The 17,924-nt window shown below is 44.8% G+C and overlaps 2 protein-coding genes across 2 annotated transcripts; both read right to left on the reverse strand.

Annotated features, from left to right (window-relative positions):
- Window positions 1–11,395: 11,395 nt before the first annotated feature.
- Window positions 11,396–14,313, reverse strand: LOC120555084. Its single transcript, XM_039793863.1, has 10 exons — window positions 14,174–14,313; window positions 13,971–14,092; window positions 13,771–13,867; window positions 13,529–13,655; window positions 12,773–13,393; window positions 12,455–12,638; window positions 12,016–12,239; window positions 11,851–11,922; window positions 11,588–11,754; window positions 11,396–11,428 (listed from the first exon to the last, which is right to left on the reverse strand). The coding sequence occupies exons 1-10, from the start codon at window positions 14,174–14,176 to the stop codon at window positions 11,396–11,398; spliced, it is 1,650 nt and encodes a 549-aa protein (XP_039649797.1). The 5' UTR covers window positions 14,177–14,313.
- Window positions 14,314–14,334: 21 nt separating this feature from the next.
- LOC120555083 (histone-lysine N-methyltransferase KMT5C-like) lies at window positions 14,335–15,292 on the reverse strand. The gene has a single exon (XM_039793862.1). It carries the CDS (start codon window positions 15,245–15,247, stop codon window positions 14,357–14,359), a length of 891 nt encoding a protein of 296 aa, XP_039649796.1. The 5' UTR covers window positions 15,248–15,292; the 3' UTR covers window positions 14,335–14,356.
- Window positions 15,293–17,924: the final 2,632 nt, after the last annotated feature.

A 17,924-nucleotide genomic window follows, 5' to 3' on the forward strand; every position in this document is an offset into this window, starting at 1 on the left:
GCGAAATTGCGAGGCCGGCTTTACAATGGCGATGTGAAATTGCAAGGCCGGCTTTACAATGGCAACGTGAAATTGCGAGGCCGGCTTTACAATGGCAACGTGAAATTGCGAGGCCGGCTTTACAATGGCGAAGTGAAATTGCTAGGCCGGCTTTACAATGGCTAAGTGAAATTGCGAGGCCGGCCAACACACGTTTGAGGATCATCACTTGATGATCGTGGCTATCACCCCCTTACCTAGTTCCCAGGTTGACGTACATTTTCAAAGTGTCAAAAACACACTCCTTGCGAAGCCGGCATTGCTAGATGACATTGCGAATCCGGCTTTACAATGAAACACATTTTCACACTTTGAAATTAGCTGTTGGATTCCGTAGCGAATGCGGCATATATGCTGCCAGCGGAACAGCATCCAACAGATTATTTCAAAGTGTCAGAAACACACTCATTGCAAAGCTGGCTTTACAATGCCAGAATGGCTAGACACACACACACCATGTGGTTCCAGTCTCGTCCAAATCTGGCCACCAGCTGGCTCCAATCGCATTGACGTATTCTTGCTAATTTCACCGCATGCGGTGCATGCACCGATACATGGCATTTGCTTCAGTTAAACCCTTACGCTCGCCGTATGAAAAAACAACACTTTGGTTCTTTTTATCATGAAAGAACAGCAAGTTTATTGTGAAGGTTCAAAACACCAAAGGACCCTACCTGTATGTGTGGGCTGTTACCATTGCAGAGATTGTTACCCGTACCAACATCCCATTTCATCCCTTATCCCTAACCTTAACCGTTCTAGCACAGTGGTGCGTAAGCACAACTGTCATTATTTGCAATGCTGGCTTCACAGTGCCAACCACCTGCTAGGAGATGCCAGACTAGCACCCACAGGTGAGGGCTGTTACCCCCCAACCCCCTTACCTAAACTTAACCATTCTAGCACAGTGGTGCCTAAACCCAACTGTCGTTATTTGCAAAGCTGACCTTACAATGCCGGCTTGGATAGGTGGCATTGCGAAGCCGACTTTACAAGGCCCACCAAGGGGAGCCACCCATCGGCCCACAGAAAGAAGGCTAACCTCCCCGGTATACATTCAGGAAAAAGAGCCCCACCTCAGCGCACCTTTGACCTCCGGTCGGTCCGGGAACCCACACTTAAGCCCCCGCTATGGCGACACATTTTAACCCGGCACGAAATATTTTCGTGCCCCTGGTATACCATTTCAATATTATGGTACCGGCTTTGGCAAATGGCGGCGGAAATTGCGAGGCCGGTTTTACAATGGCAAAGTGAAATTATGGTGCGGGCTTTACAATGGCGACGCGAATTGCGGAGCCGGCCTTTACAATGGCAAAGCGGAATTGCGAGGCCGGGTTTTACAATGGCGACGCAAATTGCGAGGCCGGCTTTACAATGGCGAAGAAATTGGCGGCCGGCTTTACAATGGCAGCGCAAATTGCGAGGCCGGCTTTACAATGGCGACGCAATTTGGTCCGGCTTTACAATGGCGATGTGAAATTGCGAGGCCGGCTTTACAATGGCAAAGTGAAATTGCGAGGCCGGCTTTACAATGGCGACGCGAAATTGCGAGGCCGGCTTTACAATGGCGAAAATTGCGAGGCCGGCTTTACAATGGCGACGCGAAATTGCGAGGCCGGCTTTACAATGGCGACGTGAAATTGCGAGGCCGGCTTTACAATGGCAAAGTGAAATTGCGAGGCCGGCTTTACAATGGCGACGCGAAATTGCGAGGCCGGCTTTACAATGGCAAAGCGAAATTGCGAGGCCGGCTTTACAATGGCTAAGTGAAATTGCGAGGCCGGCCAACACACGTTTGAGGATCATCACTTGATGATCGTGGCTATCACCCCCTTACCTAGTTCCCAGGTTGACGTACATTTTCAAAGTGTCAAAAACACACTCCTTGCGAAGCCGGCATTGCTAGATGACATTGCGAATCCGGCTTTACAATGAAACACATTTTCACACTTTGAAATTAGCTGTTGGATTCCGTAGCGAATGCGGCATATATGCTGCCAGCGGAACAGCATCCAACAGATTATTTCAAAGTGTCAGAAACACACTCATTGCAAAGCTGGCTTTACAATGCCAGAATGGCTAGACACACACACACCATGTGGTTCCAGTCTCGTCCAAATCTGGCCACCAGCTGGCTCCAATCGCATTGACGTATCTTGCTAATTTCACCGCATGCGGTGCATGCACCGATACATGGCATTTGCTTCAGTTAAACCCTTACGCCTCGCCGTATGAAAAAACAACACTTTGGTTCTTTTTATCATGAAAGAACAGCAAGTTTATTGTGAAGGTTCAAAACACCAAAGGACCCTACCTGTATGTGTGGGCTGTTACCATTGCAGAGATTGTTACCCGTACCAACATCCCATTTCATCCCTTATCCCTAACCTTAACCGTTCTAGCACAGTGGTGCGTAAGCACAACTGTCATTATTTGCAATGCTGGCTTCACAGTGCCAACCACCTGCTAGGAGATACCAGACTAGCACCCACAGGTGAGGGCTGTTACCCCCCAACCCCCTTACCTAAACTTAACCATTCTAGCACAGTGGTGCCTAAACCCAACTGTCGTTATTTGCAAAGCTGACCTTACAATGCCGGCTTGGATAGGTGGCATTGCGAAGCCGACTTTACAAGGCCCACCAAGGGGGAGCCACCCATCGGCCCACAGAAAGGGGCTAACCTCCCCGGGTATACATTCAGGAAAAAGAGCCCACCTCAGCGCACCTTGACCTCCGGTCGGTCCCGGGAACCCACACTTAAGCCCCCCCGCTATGGCCACACTTAACCCGGCACGAAATATTTTCGTGCCCCTGGTATACCATTTCAATATTGCGAGGCCGGCTTTGCAATGGCGAAGTGAAATTGCGAGGCCGGTTTTACAATGGCAAAGTGAAATTGCGAGGCCGGCTTTACAATGGCGACGCGAAATTGCGAGGCCGGCTTTACAATGGCAAAGCGAAATTGCGAGGCCGGCTTTACAATGGCGACGTGAAATTGCGAGGCCGGCTTTACAATGGCAACGTGAAATTGCGAGGCCGGCTTTACAATGGCGAAGTGAAATTGCTAGGCCGGCTTTACAATGGCTAAGTGAAATTGCGAGGCCGGCCAACACACGTTTGAGGATCATCACTTGATGATCGTGGCTATCACCCCCTTACCTAACCCTAACCCTAACCCTAACCCCTAACCCTAACCCTAACCCTAACCCTAACCCTAACCCTAACCCCTAACCCCTAACCCTAACCCTAACCCTAACCCTAACCCTAACCCACCTGCTAGGAGATGCCAGACTAGCACCCACAGGTGAGGGCTGTTACCCCCCAACCCCCTTACCTAAACTTAACCATTCTAGCACAGTGGTGCCTAAACCCAACTGTCGTTATTTGCAAAGCGGCCTTTACAAGGCCGGCTTGGATAGGTGGCATGCGCGGCGACTTTACAAGGCCCACCCAGGGGGGCCACCCATCGGCCCACAGAAAGGGGCTAACCTCCCCGGGCATACATTCAGGAAAAAGGGCCCACCTCAGCGCACCTTGACCTCCGGTCGGTCCCGGGAACCCACACTTAAGCCCCCCCACTATGGCCACACTTAACCCGGCACGAAATATTTTCGTGCCCCATTTCAATATTGCGAGGCCGGCTTTGCAATGGCGAAGTGAAATGGCGAAGTGAAATTGCGAGGCCGGCTTTACAATGGCAAAGTGAAATTGCGAGGCCGGCTTTACAATGGCGACGCGAAATTGCGAGGCCGGCTTTACAATGGCAAAGCGGAAATTGGGGGCGCCGGCTTTACAATGGCGACGCGAATATGGCGGGCTTTACAATGGCGATGTGAAATTGCGAGGCCGGCTTTACAATGGCAACGTGAAATTGCGAGGCCGGCTTTACAATGGCAACGTGAAATTGCGAGGCCGGCTTTACAATGGCGAAGTGAAATTGCTAGGCCGGCTTTACAATGGCTAAGTGAAATTGCGAGGCCGGCCAACACACGTTTGAGGATCATCACTTGATGATCGTGGCTATCACCCCCTTACCTAACCCTAACCCTAACCCTAACCCCTAACCCTAACCCTAACCCTAACCCCTAACCCTAACCCTAACCTTAACCATTCTAGCACAGTGGTGCGTAAGCACAACTGTCATTATTTGCAATGCTGGCTTCACAGTGCCAACCACCTGCTAGGAGATACCAGACTAGCACCCACAGGTGAGGGCTGTTACCCCCCAACCCCCTTACCTAAACTTAACCATTCTAGCACAGTGGTGCCTAAACCCAACTGTCGTTATTTGCAAAGCTGGCCTTACAATGCCGGCTTGGATAGGTGGCATTGCGAAGCCGACTTTACAAGGCCCACCCAGGGGGAGCCACCCATCGGCCCACAGAAAGGGGCTAACCTCCCCGGGTATACATTCAGGAAAAAGAGCCCACCTCAGCGCACCTTGACCTCCGGTCGGTCCCGGGAACCCACACTTAAGCCCCCCCGCTATGGCCACACTTAACCCGGCACGAAATATTTTCGTGCCCCTGGTATACCATTTCAATATTGCGAGGCCGGCTTTGCAATGGCGAAGTGAAATTGCGAGGCCGGCTTTACAATGGCAAAGTGAAATTGCGAGGCCGGCTTTACAATGGCGACGCGAAATTGCGAGGCCGGCTTTACAATGGCAAAGCGAAATTGCGAGGCCGGCTTTACAATGGCGAAGCGAAATTGCGAGGCCGGCTTTACAATGGCGATGTGAAATTGCGAGGCCGGCTTTACAATGGCAACGTGAAATTGCGAGGCCGGCTTTACAATGGCAACGTGAAATTGCGAGGCCGGCTTTACAATGGCGAAGTGAAATTGCTAGGCCGGCTTTACAATGGCTAAGTGAAATTGCGAGGCCGGCCAACACACGTTTGAGGATCATCACTTGATGATCGTGGCTATCACCCCCTTACCTAACCCTAACCCTAACCCTAACCCTAACCCTAACCCTAACCCTAACCTAACCCTAACCCTAACCCTAACCCCTAACCCCTAACCCTAACCCTAACCCTAACCCTAACCCAACCACCTGCTAGGAGATGCCAGACTAGCACCCACAGGTGAGGGGCTGTTACCCCCCAACCCCCTTACCTAAACTTAACCATTCTAGCACAGTGGTGCCTAAACCCAACTGTCGTTATTTGCAAAGTGGCCTTACAAGGCCGGCTTGGATAGGTGCCGGCGCGCCGACTTTACAAGGCCCACCCCAGGGGGAGCCACCCATCGGCCCACAGAAAGGGGCTAACCTCCCCGGGCATACATTCAGGAAAAAGGGCCCACCTCAGCGCACCTTGACCTCCGGTCGGTCCCGGGAACCCACACTTAAGCCCCCGCTATGGCCACCTATTTTAACCCGGCACGAATTATTTCGTGCCCCTGGTATACCATTTCAATATTATGGTACGGGCTTTGCAATGGCGAAGCGAGTGCCATGGCCGGGCTTTACAATGGCAAAGTGAAATTGCGAGGCCGGCTTTACAATGGCGACGCGAAATTGCGAGGCCGGCTTTACAATGGCAAAGCGAAATTGCGAGGCCGGCTTTACAATGGCGACGCGAAATTGCGAGGCCGGCTTTACAATGGCGATGTGAAATTGCGAGGCCGGCTTTACAATGGCAACGTGAAATTGCGAGGCCGGCTTTACAATGGCAACGTGAAATTGCGAGGCCGGCTTTACAATGGCAAAGTGAAATTGCTAGGCCGGCTTTACAATGGCGAAGTGAAATTGCGAGGCCGGCCAACACACGTTTGAGGATCATCACTTGATGATCGTGGCTATCACCCCCTTACCTAACCCTAACCCTAACCCTAACCCTAACCCTAACCCCTTAACCCTAACCCTTAACCCTAACCCTAATTAGGGGATACCCTAACTACTTCCACATTTTTTCTGAAGGTCGTAGAGCGACGGGACCTAGTCAGAAAGCTTTCTCTTGGGCTCCTGAGCCCCAAAGTGACCTCATTTCAATTTCTGGAATATTTTATATTGGCTTTTAAAAATTCCCTGAATGAGATAGAGCTTTGATTATTGGACAATTGAATTCGCACCATTTTGGCGCACATTTTGATACTAATTTCATCAAGATTGCTCGCCATGCAATATTCCGCCATCCACCAGGGGGCGCTATATTCAATAGGTGGAAATATGGAAGTCCTTCCACTTTATAATCTATTTAATTCATTTTTTTGCCTGTATTCTCAAGGCTCTCCTGTATCCATATTTAATCTGATTACAACAATTCCAACGTTAGAACTCTCAATTTTTAATGCTCTTTCCATTGCAATTGACCCCAGGTCAAAACTCAGGCTCTAAAGTTTGAGGTTTTATATACCTCCTATTCAAAACTTTGAGTGAAAGAGCAACGTCCAAACTTCTATTTTGCATTGGAATCAGCTTGATACCTCAAATGGTCTTTGAAATATGACCAATTGAAAAAATGTGGAATTTGGAATCTGGAATCTGGAATGTGGAATCTGGAATGTGGAATGTGGAATCTGGAATGTGGAATCTGGAAGCACTATCATAACTCATCAGTACATGTACCTAGAGTGACCCTGCACCCCTTGTTGGATTCACCAATCCCCAGGCTTTCATTTCTCATTGGAATCAGCCTGATACCTTCAACAATCTTTGAAGTAGGACCCATTGAAAAAATTCCACATTTTTAATGAATGAGTGCCAATATGTGGAATCAATCTCCAACCTCATAACTCATCATTACATGTACCTAGAGTGACCCTGCACCCCTTGTTGGATTCATCAATCCTCAGGCTTCCAATTCTAATAGGAATCAGCCTGATACATTAACCAATCTTTCAAATAGGACCCAATGAAAAAATTCCAGATTTTTCATGAATCACTTCCAAAATGTGGAATCACTCTCCAGCCTGATAACTCATCATGACACGTACCTAGAGTGACACTGCACCCCTTTGAAATATGACCCAATGAAAAAATCTGGAATCTGGAATCTGGAAGGACTATCATAACTCATCAGTACATGTACCTAGAGTGACCCGCATGGCACCGTTGCGATGGGCAGAACGAGGGCTACGGGACCAAGCTGAGAACAGGCCTGTAACCCTTTGCGTTGCAGAGTTGGCCCCAGAAGGGCGCCACCTGCTAGGGGGAGACATATGTGATAGAACTCTTTGAAAGCTTTCTATAGGTGCCACTCCCACATATCTGAGTGCTTTGGTCCATGAATTATGACCCTTAAATAGGTAGCACATCAGCAGATGTACATAGAGTGACCCTGCACCATTAGTTGGATTCAGCAATTTCCAGGCTTTCATTTCCTGTTAGAATCAGCCTGATAACTTGAAGGGTCTTTGAAATATGACCCATTGAAAACATTCCAGATTTTCATCTATGAGCCCTGAAATAGATGAAAATTTGGAAGCACTTGAAAGCCTTATAACTCATCAGCACATGTACCTAGAGTGACCCTGCACCATTCCTTGGATTCAGCATTCTCTAGGCTTTTATTCCCTGTAAGAATCAGCCTGATAACTTGAAGGGTCGTTGAAATATGACCCATTGAAACCATTCCAGATTTTCATCTATGAGCCCTGAAATAGATGAAAATTTGGAAGCAATTGAAAGCCTTATAACTCATCAGCACATGTACCTAGAGTGACCTAGCACCATTCGTTGGATTCAGCATTCTCTAGGCTTTCATTCCCTGTAAGAATCAGCCTGATAACTTGAAGGGTCTTTGAAATATGACCCATTGAAAACATTCCAGATTTTCATCTATGAGCCCTGAAATAGATGAAAATTTGGAAGCACTTGAAAGCCTTATAACTCATCAGCACATGTACCTAGAGTGACCTAGCACCATTCGTTGGATTCAGCATTCTCTAGGCTTTCATTCCCTGTAAGAATCAGCCTGATAACTTGAAGGGTCTTTGAAATTTGACCCATTGAAAACATTCCAGATTATTCCTTTAGGCCCCCATTATTTTTGAAGCCTTTGACTTAGAGTGACCCGCATGGCACCGTTGCGATGGGCAGAACGAGGGCTACGGGACAATGCCGAGACCGCGCCTGTAACCCCTTGCGTTGCGGTGTTGGCCCCAGAAGGGCGCCACCTGCTGGGGGGAGACATATGTGATAGAACTCTTTGAAAGCTTTCCATTGGTGCCACTCCCACATCTCTGAGTGCTTTGGTCCATGATTTATGACCCTTAAAAAGGTAGCACATCAGCAGATGTACCTAGAGTGACCCTGCACCATTAGTTGTATTCAGCATTCTCTAGGCTTTCATTCCCTGTAAGAATCAGCCTGATATCTTGAAGGGTCTTTGAAATATGACCCATTGAAAACATTCCAGATTTTCACCTATGAGCCCTGAAATAGATGAAAATTTGGAAGCACTTGAAAGCCTTATAACTCATCAGCACATGTACCTAGAGTGACCTAGCACCATTCGTTGGATTCAGCATTCTCTAGGCTTTCATTCCCTGTAAGAATCAGCCTGATAACTTGAAGGGTCTTTGAAATATGACCCATTGAAAACATTCCAGATTTTCATCTATGAGCCCTGAAATAGATGAAAATTTGGAAGCACTTGAAAGCCTTATAACTCATCAGCACATGTACCTAGAGTGACCCTGCACCATTAGTTGGATTCAGCAATCTCCAGGCTTTCATTTCCTGTTAGAATCAGCCTGATAACTGGAAGGGTCTTTGAAATATGACCCATTGAAAACATTCCAGATTTTCATCTATGAGCCCTGAAATAGATGAAAATTTGGAAGCACTTGAAAGCCTTATAACTCATCAGCACATGTACCTAGAGTGACCCTGCACCATTCCTTGGATTCAGCATTCTCTAGGCTTTCATTCCCTGTAAGAATCAGCCTGATAACTTGAAGGGTCTTTGAAATATGACCCATTGAAAACATTCCAGATTTTCATCTATGAGCCCTGAAATAGATGAAAATTTGGAAGCACTTGAAAGCCTTATAACTCATCAGCACATGTACCTAGAGTGACCTAGCACCATTCCTTGGATTCAGCATTCTCTAGGCTTTCATTCCCTGTAAGAATCAGCCTGATACCTCGAAGGGTCTTTGAAATATGACCCATTGAAAACATTCCAGATTTTCATCTATGAGCCCTGAAATAGATGAAAATTTGGAAGCACTTGAAAGCCTTATAACTCACCAGCACATGTACCTAGATTGACCTAGCACCATTCCTTGGATTCAGCATTCTCTAGGCTTTCATTCCCTGTAAGAATCAGCCTGATAACTTGAAGGGTCTTGTGAAATTATGACCCTTTAAAACATTCCAGATTTTCATCTATGAGCCCTGAAATAGATGAAAATTTGGAAGCACTTGAAAGCCTTATAACTCATCAGCACATGTACCTAGAGTGACCTAGCACCATTCGTTGGATTCAGCATTCTCTAGGCTTTCATTCCCTGTAAGAATCAGCCTGATAACTTGAAGGGTCTTTGAAATATGACCCATTGAAAACATTCCAGATTTTCATCTATGAGCCCTGAAATAGATGAAAATTTGGAAGCACTTGAAAGCCTTATAACTCATCAGCACATGTACCTAGAGTGATCCTGCACCATTCGTCGGATTCAGCAATCTCCAGGCTTCCATTTCCTGTTAGAATCAGTCTGATACCTCAAACATTATTTAAAATATGAACAGGTGAAATAATAATATTTAGTGCGTTAGTGTGTGTAGTCTAATATGGAGTACTTATCAAAACCCAAAGCAAGAGGCAGAGACAAAAATGAACATTTATGAAGATTTATTTATCCACAAAAAATGAACCTGTGCAAAAGAATAAATTGCTGTAAAAAGTAAAAATTCAGCAATAAAACCTGAACCCGTGCACAAAAATGACGTGCCATAAAAACTAAAAATTCAGCAATAATTCAAAAATATCGTTAGTGAAAAAAATTAAATAAATTGTCCACCAAACAAATATCACCAAGCCTTAAAAATAAAGTGCCATTAATTATGCATAAAATCCAAAGTATCGTTAGTGGAAAAAATTAAATAAATTTTCCTCCAAAAAAATATCACCAAGCCTTAAAAATAAAGTGCCATTAATTATGCATTAAATCCAAAGTATTGTTAGTGTAAAAAATTAAATTGTCCACCAAACAAAAATCACCATGCCTTCCCAAAAAGAGAGAAAACAAAAAAAAGTTCCAGCGAAAGAATTTTTTAAAGTGTAAACAAAAGAAGTAGTTTCTTTGAACTCACCACTCTTACTAAAAAAACCTCAGTTCCTGGGCCTTATTTTGCTGCCGGGCCTTCTTCCGCTGCCGGGCCTTCTTCCGCTGCCGGGCCTTCTTCCGCTGCCGGGCCTTCTTCCGCTGCCGGGCCTTCTTCGGCTGCTGGGGTTTCCTCCAGTCTTTTGGGGGGTGCTGGCGCAGGCCCTGGAGCCAGCTCTACAGGGGCTGCTTCCAGAGGCTTGGAGACAGTGGCTTTACTCATGTAAAACTTCGCAATTGGAGTCCCAAGTTTTTTAACCACTATCTTACACTTCTTGGTCGTATTTAATCCAGTTTGCTGATCCCCAAGGAACAATTTTCTTTTGGAGGTTTTCTGAGTCATTTTCTTCCGTTCTCTCCATTCTGCCATCTCCTCCTCAGAGGGAGCAGAATCTGACTCCGTGCGGTCATCATAAGGGGGTTCTTCTTCACTGGAACTTGTGCTGCCTGCTTCCTCTTCCCCTTCCTTATCCTTATCCTCATCTTCATCTTCATCTTCATCATGATCCACAGCGCTCATCAGTGCTTTCAGCCGGAGGTTTCTGGTGTTGAATGCGGCCTCTTTGTCTGGCAGAGCAACATAAAATCTATCTGCCGTGGTGGGGTCATGACACATGGATTTTGCCACCTCTTTACGCTCCTTTTCGGTGAGGTGTTGGCTGGCCTGGAAACCCGAAGAAAGAAGTTTTTACAAAAGTTTGAAATGAAAACAGTCCTTTGAGCTACTGTGTCTAAAAAGGCTTAATCAACGCTCCCAAAATTGAGGATTCCTACTTCCACAGTTAGATTCTATGGCCAGAATCCAACTTATATTAAGTTCTTACTTGAGTGGAGACGCTGCTCCGGATCTGGTTAAAAGTGATGCTTCCCTGCATGCCGGCATCCCCCCAAGCCAGATTGAGGAGGTTTCCAGGCTTCTGGACCTGCTTGCCAAGCGCTGAATGGAAGATGTACTTTCCCTTCTTGCCTGGCTCACAGCAAGAACCTTTTGCCAAAGATTCAAGCCAGCTATACTCCTCCTTGTTTAGGGCAAATGCCGCTTGTCCAAAAGCGGCCACAGTTTTGTGGTCATCAACCTTAGGATATAAAATGCAGAACATTAGTGTATTTCTGTGGAGAGGTGGACTTTAAAGATCAGAACGATTCACTGGTGGCTTGTATGTGTGGCTCATGGGACTATGAAATGCTGACTTCAACAAAGACACTAATGTTAATTTCACCATTGAAATGTTCATTGCTTGGACCCACCACCCATAAATAAATACTAACCAGAACTTGGAAGTGCTTGCCATTCTTCCAACTCTCGCAGTTGATGACCTGCTGCTTGGTCAAGTTGTTGATGGCAATGGATCTGTGTCCACTCAGCATGGCCAGGTAGCCCATGATGTATCCCATCAGAATCGAGTGCTCCTCCCCCTCATGGCAAGGTACGCTTTCTATAAAACATTGCAAGATATAGACAGAAAAATACAGTTAAGAATGCAATCTATTGAAGAAGATGGAATACAATGTCAATAATGAAGTCTACTTACCAATCAGTTGCGGAATACGTCGCCTGGCGGTAATCATGAATTGGTTTTCATTCATAGCGCTAAGCTGATTGTCTGCGAAAACAGTTTGACTTGATTTAGATGACTATATGATTTCATTTTGAGAAAGTAAACAATACCAGAATGAAAGAAATTGAAAACATTTACCTGTCTTTACGCGTAACACCTTTTGGCGATGGACCACTAATTTTTTGTGGACATCTGCCACGATCCTTTTCAGCTCATAATGCAGTGTTTGAAAGTGCTTCTTGCTGAGCTTGCTGGCCTTTTGAAATGTGTTTTCCACGTGGCGGAGAAACAAGATGATATTGTTGAGCATATTTTTGATTGTTGTTGGGGCGTAGCCTTTGTTGGACAGGTACACTGTAAAACTGTGGGGAAAGGTAAGGAGTTACAAGTGACAGAATCTGACTCCCAGTTCTACCACATTCCATGCTCCCTCTTCCCAATTCTCATCTATTTCAAAACACCATAGATTAAAATTTGGAATTAATAGATAAGAGAAACATTTGTTTTGTATTTGATAGTACTTTGTGCTTGTTTAAAATTTTTAGGCCAAGAAAAATATCAGATGCAAAATACTTACCCCCGCAATTTGTCGATTTGTGTCAGGAACTTTAGGTCGTCAGCAATAGCACTTGTAGGTAGTCCAGAAGCCATATACATGCAGAAACGCAGACCATGGCTCGCTGACTGACGAGCATTTTCCGCGTCTTTCTTTCCGGATCTAGAGCCCAGCCTAAACTTCTGGAAATCTTTCAGAATCCTGTCTGCAGTTAAAAAACATTTAATATTAGTTTGACAACCCCAAGAAACAAACGTGAAAAGGGAAAGAATTAGCTAACTGGAAATGTCTCTATCCTCTCTCCACAAAATCTTAACTTAAAAAGAAAGGAAAACTTACCAAATAAATGATCCCCCTTTGTCACCTTGTTGACATGCTCTCCTTTTTGTGCAGACAGCGTTAGTTTAAATGGTCTGCGTGTCGGGGTATGTCCTCCCATTAATGTCTCCACTTTTTTTTCCAGTTGCAGCAACCTGACAGAGAAGTCCTTGCAGCCTTGGCAACTTGAAACAGACTTGGGGGACCCACGAAGAGGGGTGGAAAGCAGCACCTGACCAGCAGTAGGGCCACGTAAAGTGCTGGAGCTGTGGGGCCCAGGGACAGGTGTGAGATGACTGGCAGTATCGCTAACGCTGGTCTCCGCACTGGTAGAGGGGGGGTCGTGGGGCCAAGGGACAGGTGTGAGATGACCGGCAGTATCGCTAACGCCGGTCTCCAAACTGGAAGAGGCGGAGTCGGCGGGCCCAGGGACAGGTGTGGGACAAAGTTCCTCACCGGCAGTAACCCTTATGCTGGTCTCCAAACTGGAAGAGGCGGAGTCGTCGGACCCACGGTTAGGTGTAGGAGAAAGTTGCTGACCGCCAGTAACCCCCATGAAAGCAGAAGAGGGCCCGGGTTCTTGGGCATCCAAATCTTCCTCGTCTTCTGACATTTGCACTTCAAAGCTTGGCATTTCATCCTCTGTAATGAAATTTAAGTGATTTAAATGTTAAATTAAAACCTTGTACTTCCAAATTTCTGTTTATGTCACAACATTTCTGGTTGGTACAGAAAAGCCATAACAACCTACATAATATTAAAACAACTTAAAAGTACCATTTTCCTGGGTAATACCCATGTCCAAGGCGGAAATCATTGGCTTATCTGGCTCAGAGCTCCGAAGTTCTGCAAGTTCTTTAATAATTGCTGCCCTTTTTGACTGTTTTAAGATGGGTTCTCGATCCTATTAACAGACAAATTCTAATATTAGACAAACTTAAGAGGGCAAAAACATTACATTTACAACAGATCTTGCACATGTGTTTTTTGCCAAATTAAAACCAATTAAATACACTTACCTCTTTTGAAAACATGTCATGCGCCTCTTGTAGATGCTTGTCCAGCCGGACAAGATCTTTTTTTCCACACAGGCTGCAGTCTAAACGTTTTGTAGTTCTGCGATAGGAAAAGAAAAATAAGTGAGTCCAGGAAGTCCAAGCCGGTAACATAACAGGATATCTTTGCATGAATGTGAGAAACTTATTAGAATTATTCTTACCGTCCATTTCCATACTTCATGAGGAGCTTAAATTCCTCCTTATTAGGTATAGTGTGCGATACAGTAAGGTGTTGCTTCAGGTTAGAGAAGCTCGCATGGCAGACTCCGCAAACCTTTGTGGACTGCAGATAGAACACCAAATTAAGACTCTGCCATTCTCAGCTAACTATCAAAAAGTACACTCTATATTGATTTCTACTTACCATCTTGACAACGTTTTCAGTCACAGCACTGCCACCTGTGCATTTAGATGGGTTTAAGAAAGACAAGTGTTCACAATGTTAATGTAAAAAATTGGAAAACTGACTATTAGAATCAGCCTGATACCTTAAACAATCTTTGAAATATGACCCAATGCAAAAATTCCAGATTTTCATTTATGAGCACTAAAATAGATGAGAATGTGGAAGTTCTTGCACAAAATGTTCTTTTTCAGCTTCTGTACTTTTACCACTCTTATTTATTTCAATAGTGTGAGTGAATTTTTGTATGTGCACTGTGCCAGCCTCACTTCTTGGTCTCAGCCTTTTTTCCTCACAATGAGGTAGCTTCCTTCTTTGTTTAAAGTGACCTTCTCCATTCCTCTCACAGGTGCAGCATTCACACGCTTCATTTTCGTCCCCAAAAAAGTTTGGACCATAACAGCAGGTGATCTCCTCGCCAGGTGAGATGGGTCTAATTACGTCAACATAAGCAACAAACTTGCAAGCAACGTATTTGGCGTTTGGGTTGCAGTCGTGGTTTATGAAACGTGCAGGCCCGAGCCAGAGCTGATCGCATTTTCTGCGCAAGGAATACATCACGCTGAAGTCATTGACTCCAGCCTTCAGCACAGCACTGTCGGCAGGACTAAACTCTGCTATGCAGCCCAGCATGACCTCAATACGCTGTCCTGGAAACCAGTGCTTTGTTGAGGTTACCTTCGCTCCGTTTGTCTCACAAGAGTATCTATCAGTGGACTCTATCTTGACACCACTGTCCAAAAGGAAGGCACTGAGGTAGCAATAGACCTGTTGCCTCAGCAGTTCCTGATGATGGCTTCCCACAGCATTAAAATATTCCCCAGCGGTCAGTGCATTGAATGTCTTGTTAAAATCCTGCGTATGCTGAAAGCTCAGCAGAGTTTCTTTAAGAATATCCCAAAGCTGGGTCTCAGGTAAAGGAGCAATGTTCATTTTATGGGTGCTGAAACCAAGCAGAGGGTCCAAAACCAAACCCGTGGCCACGTCATCCACCTCACACAGCTCCATAACAGTCATTCTGGTCCCGCTGTCCATTTTCTCCAACTGTCATGCTGGGAGATTTAATATATATATATATATATATACATTAACGGCAGCTAATATATATGACAAATTTGAATTTTTAAATATTCCACATTTACATCTATGTCATGTCATGACTATGTCGTGTTACACAGGAAGTAGCTAACGCTAGGTATTCCGATTAATAATATATAAGACAGATTGGAATTTGGAAATATTCCACATTTACATCTATGTCATAAAATGTTCAACTTCCTGTTACACAGGAAGTAGCTAGCGCTAGGTATTCCAATTACTAATATATATATGACAGATTGTAATTTCTTAATATTCCATATTTACATCTATGTCACTAGCGCTAGCTACTTCCTGTGTGTACAGGAAGTAGAATGTCCAATTGACATTCCACATTTAGATCCATGTCATAAAAAGAAAAAAAACACAGGAAGTAGCTAGGTCTAAGATGACATCTATGCTAGCTAGCATGACATCTATGCATCATAGTGCTAGCCACAGGTTTGGTGTTTGGCTGCTGGGTTTCAGCACCCATAAAATTAACATCACTCCTTTACCTGAGACCCAGTGTTGAGGTATTGGCAAAGAAACTCTGCTGAGCTTTCAGAATACTTATGATTTCAATGTGTTAGCATGCTATAGCGCTGCTAGCATGCTAAAGCTAACGCTAGCATGCTAGCAGATATGATAAAAGCACACAATGCTATAAAACGATTTTTTTTAAAGTTCACAAGTGCATAAAAGCACTGAAAAACATAACATTGTGATGTTAGACGATGAAATAAGGCAAATACAATCCATTTTCAACACATTTTGTACAATAGACACCTGAATACCACATTCAAGCTTACTCACCATGTGTCTGCTTCTTCTGCTAATGAATTTCCTAATTCCTATTACTTCCTTCTGACAAAGGAAGTTCACATTTTAATCTATGTGGCTGCATCATACAATATATTGAAATGTGGAAGTACAATATATTGAAATGTGGAAGTACAGTACTTCTTACTTTCATTTATGAACACTAATGCATGCTAATGCTAGCGCTAATGCATGCTAATGCTAACGCCAGCGCTAGCATGCTAGCAGACACAATTAAAAGCACACAATGCTATAAAACGATTTTTTTTAAAGTTCACAAGTGCATAAAAGCACTGAAAAACATAACATTGTGATGTTAGACGATGAAATAAGGCAAAGACAATCCATTTTCAACACATTTTGTACAATAGACACCTGAATACCACATTCAAGCTTACTCACCATGTGTCTGCTTCTTCTGCTAATGAATTTCCTAATTCCTATTACTTCCTTCTGACAAAGGAAGTTCACATTTTAATCTATGTGTCTGCATCATACAATATATTGAAATGTGGAAGTACAATATATTGAAATGTGGAAGTACAGTACTTCTTACTTTCATTTATGAACACTAATGCATGCTAATGCTAGCGCAATGCATGCTAATGCGTTAACGCCAGCGCTAGCATGCTAGCAGACACAATTAAAAGCACACAGTGCTATAAAACGATTTATTTTTAAAGTTCACAATATCTTTTTGGCTCGTATTCGGCAAATTTGGAAGCACTTGCAAGCCTTATAACTCATCAACACATGTACCTAGAGTGACCCTGCACCCCTTGTTGGATTCAGCAGTCTCCAGGCTTTCATGTCTTGTTAGAATCAGCCTGATACCTTAAAGGGTCTTTGAAATATGACCCATTGAAAACATTCCAGATTTTCATCTATGAGCCCTGAAATAGATGAAAATTTGGAAGCACTTGAAAGCCTTATAACTCATCAGCACATGTACCTAGAGTGACCTAGCACCATTCCTTGGATTCAGCATTCTCTAGGCTTTCATTCCCTGTAAGAAGCAGCCTGATACCTCGAAGGGTCTTTGAAATATGACCCATTGAAAACATTCCAGATTTTCATCTATGAGCCCTGAAATAGATGAAAATTTGGAAGCACTTGAAAGCCTTATAACTCATCAGCACATGTACCTAGAGTGACCTAGCACCATTCCTTGGATTCAGCATTCTCTAGGCTTTCATTCCCTGTAAGAATCAGCCTGATACCTTTAAGGGTCTTTGAAATATGACCCATTGCAAACATTCCAGATTATTCCTTTAGGCCCCCATTATTTTTGAAGCCTTTGACTTAGAGTGACCCGCATGGCACCGTTGCGATGGGCAGAACGAGGGCTACGGGACAATGCCGAGACCGCGCCTGTAACCCCTTGCGTTGCGGAGATGGCCCCAGAAGGGCGCCACCTGCTGGGGGGAGACATATGTGATAGAACTTTTTGAAAGCTTTCCAATGGTGCCCCTCCCACATCTCTGAGTGCTTTGGTCTGTGATTTATGACCCTTGAAAAGGTAGCGGAATTGAACCTTCAACGCCCCCTAGCTCCTGACTGCAAAGGAGTAGAGCGTTGGATCCAAGATGGCCGACTCCGGCTCGGCGAGACCTTTCCGGCGATGTCTGGATCGAGGCCCTACGACTTAAAATGAGCGAGATAGCGTGTTTGACCCTCCCAAGACAAATCCCCTTAGAATCTACACTTTTTCTTCAGCCTGTATTGTTGGGGATAAGATTGGAGCTCGACCCTAAAAAAAGGTGCTACGGTCCTGGTTCTGACATATGTTGTAAGGCTCCCCGAGGGCTGTTCG

Source organism: Perca fluviatilis, unplaced genomic scaffold (assembly GCF_010015445.1).
Source record: "Perca fluviatilis unplaced genomic scaffold, GENO_Pfluv_1.0 PFLUV_unplaced_scaf_18, whole genome shotgun sequence".
Lineage (NCBI taxonomy): Eukaryota > Metazoa > Chordata > Actinopteri > Perciformes > Percidae > Perca > Perca fluviatilis.

What these genes read in the sequence shown, in the direction of transcription:
- LOC120555083 (XM_039793862.1), bottom strand. Translation starts at nt 15,247, where the DNA reads ATGGACAGCGGGACCAGAATGACTGTTATGGAGCTGTGTGAGGTGGAT.
- LOC120555084 (XM_039793863.1), bottom strand. An exon ending in ATGAAGTATGGAAATGGACG is followed by an intron (nt 13,868 to 13,970) that starts GTAAGAATAATT and finishes TTCCTATCGCAG; the next exon opens with AACTACAAAACGTTTAGACT. An exon ending in AAAGGGGGATCATTTATTTG is followed by an intron (nt 12,639 to 12,772) that starts GTAAGTTTTCCT and finishes TTTTAACTGCAG; the next exon opens with ACAGGATTCTGAAAGATTTC.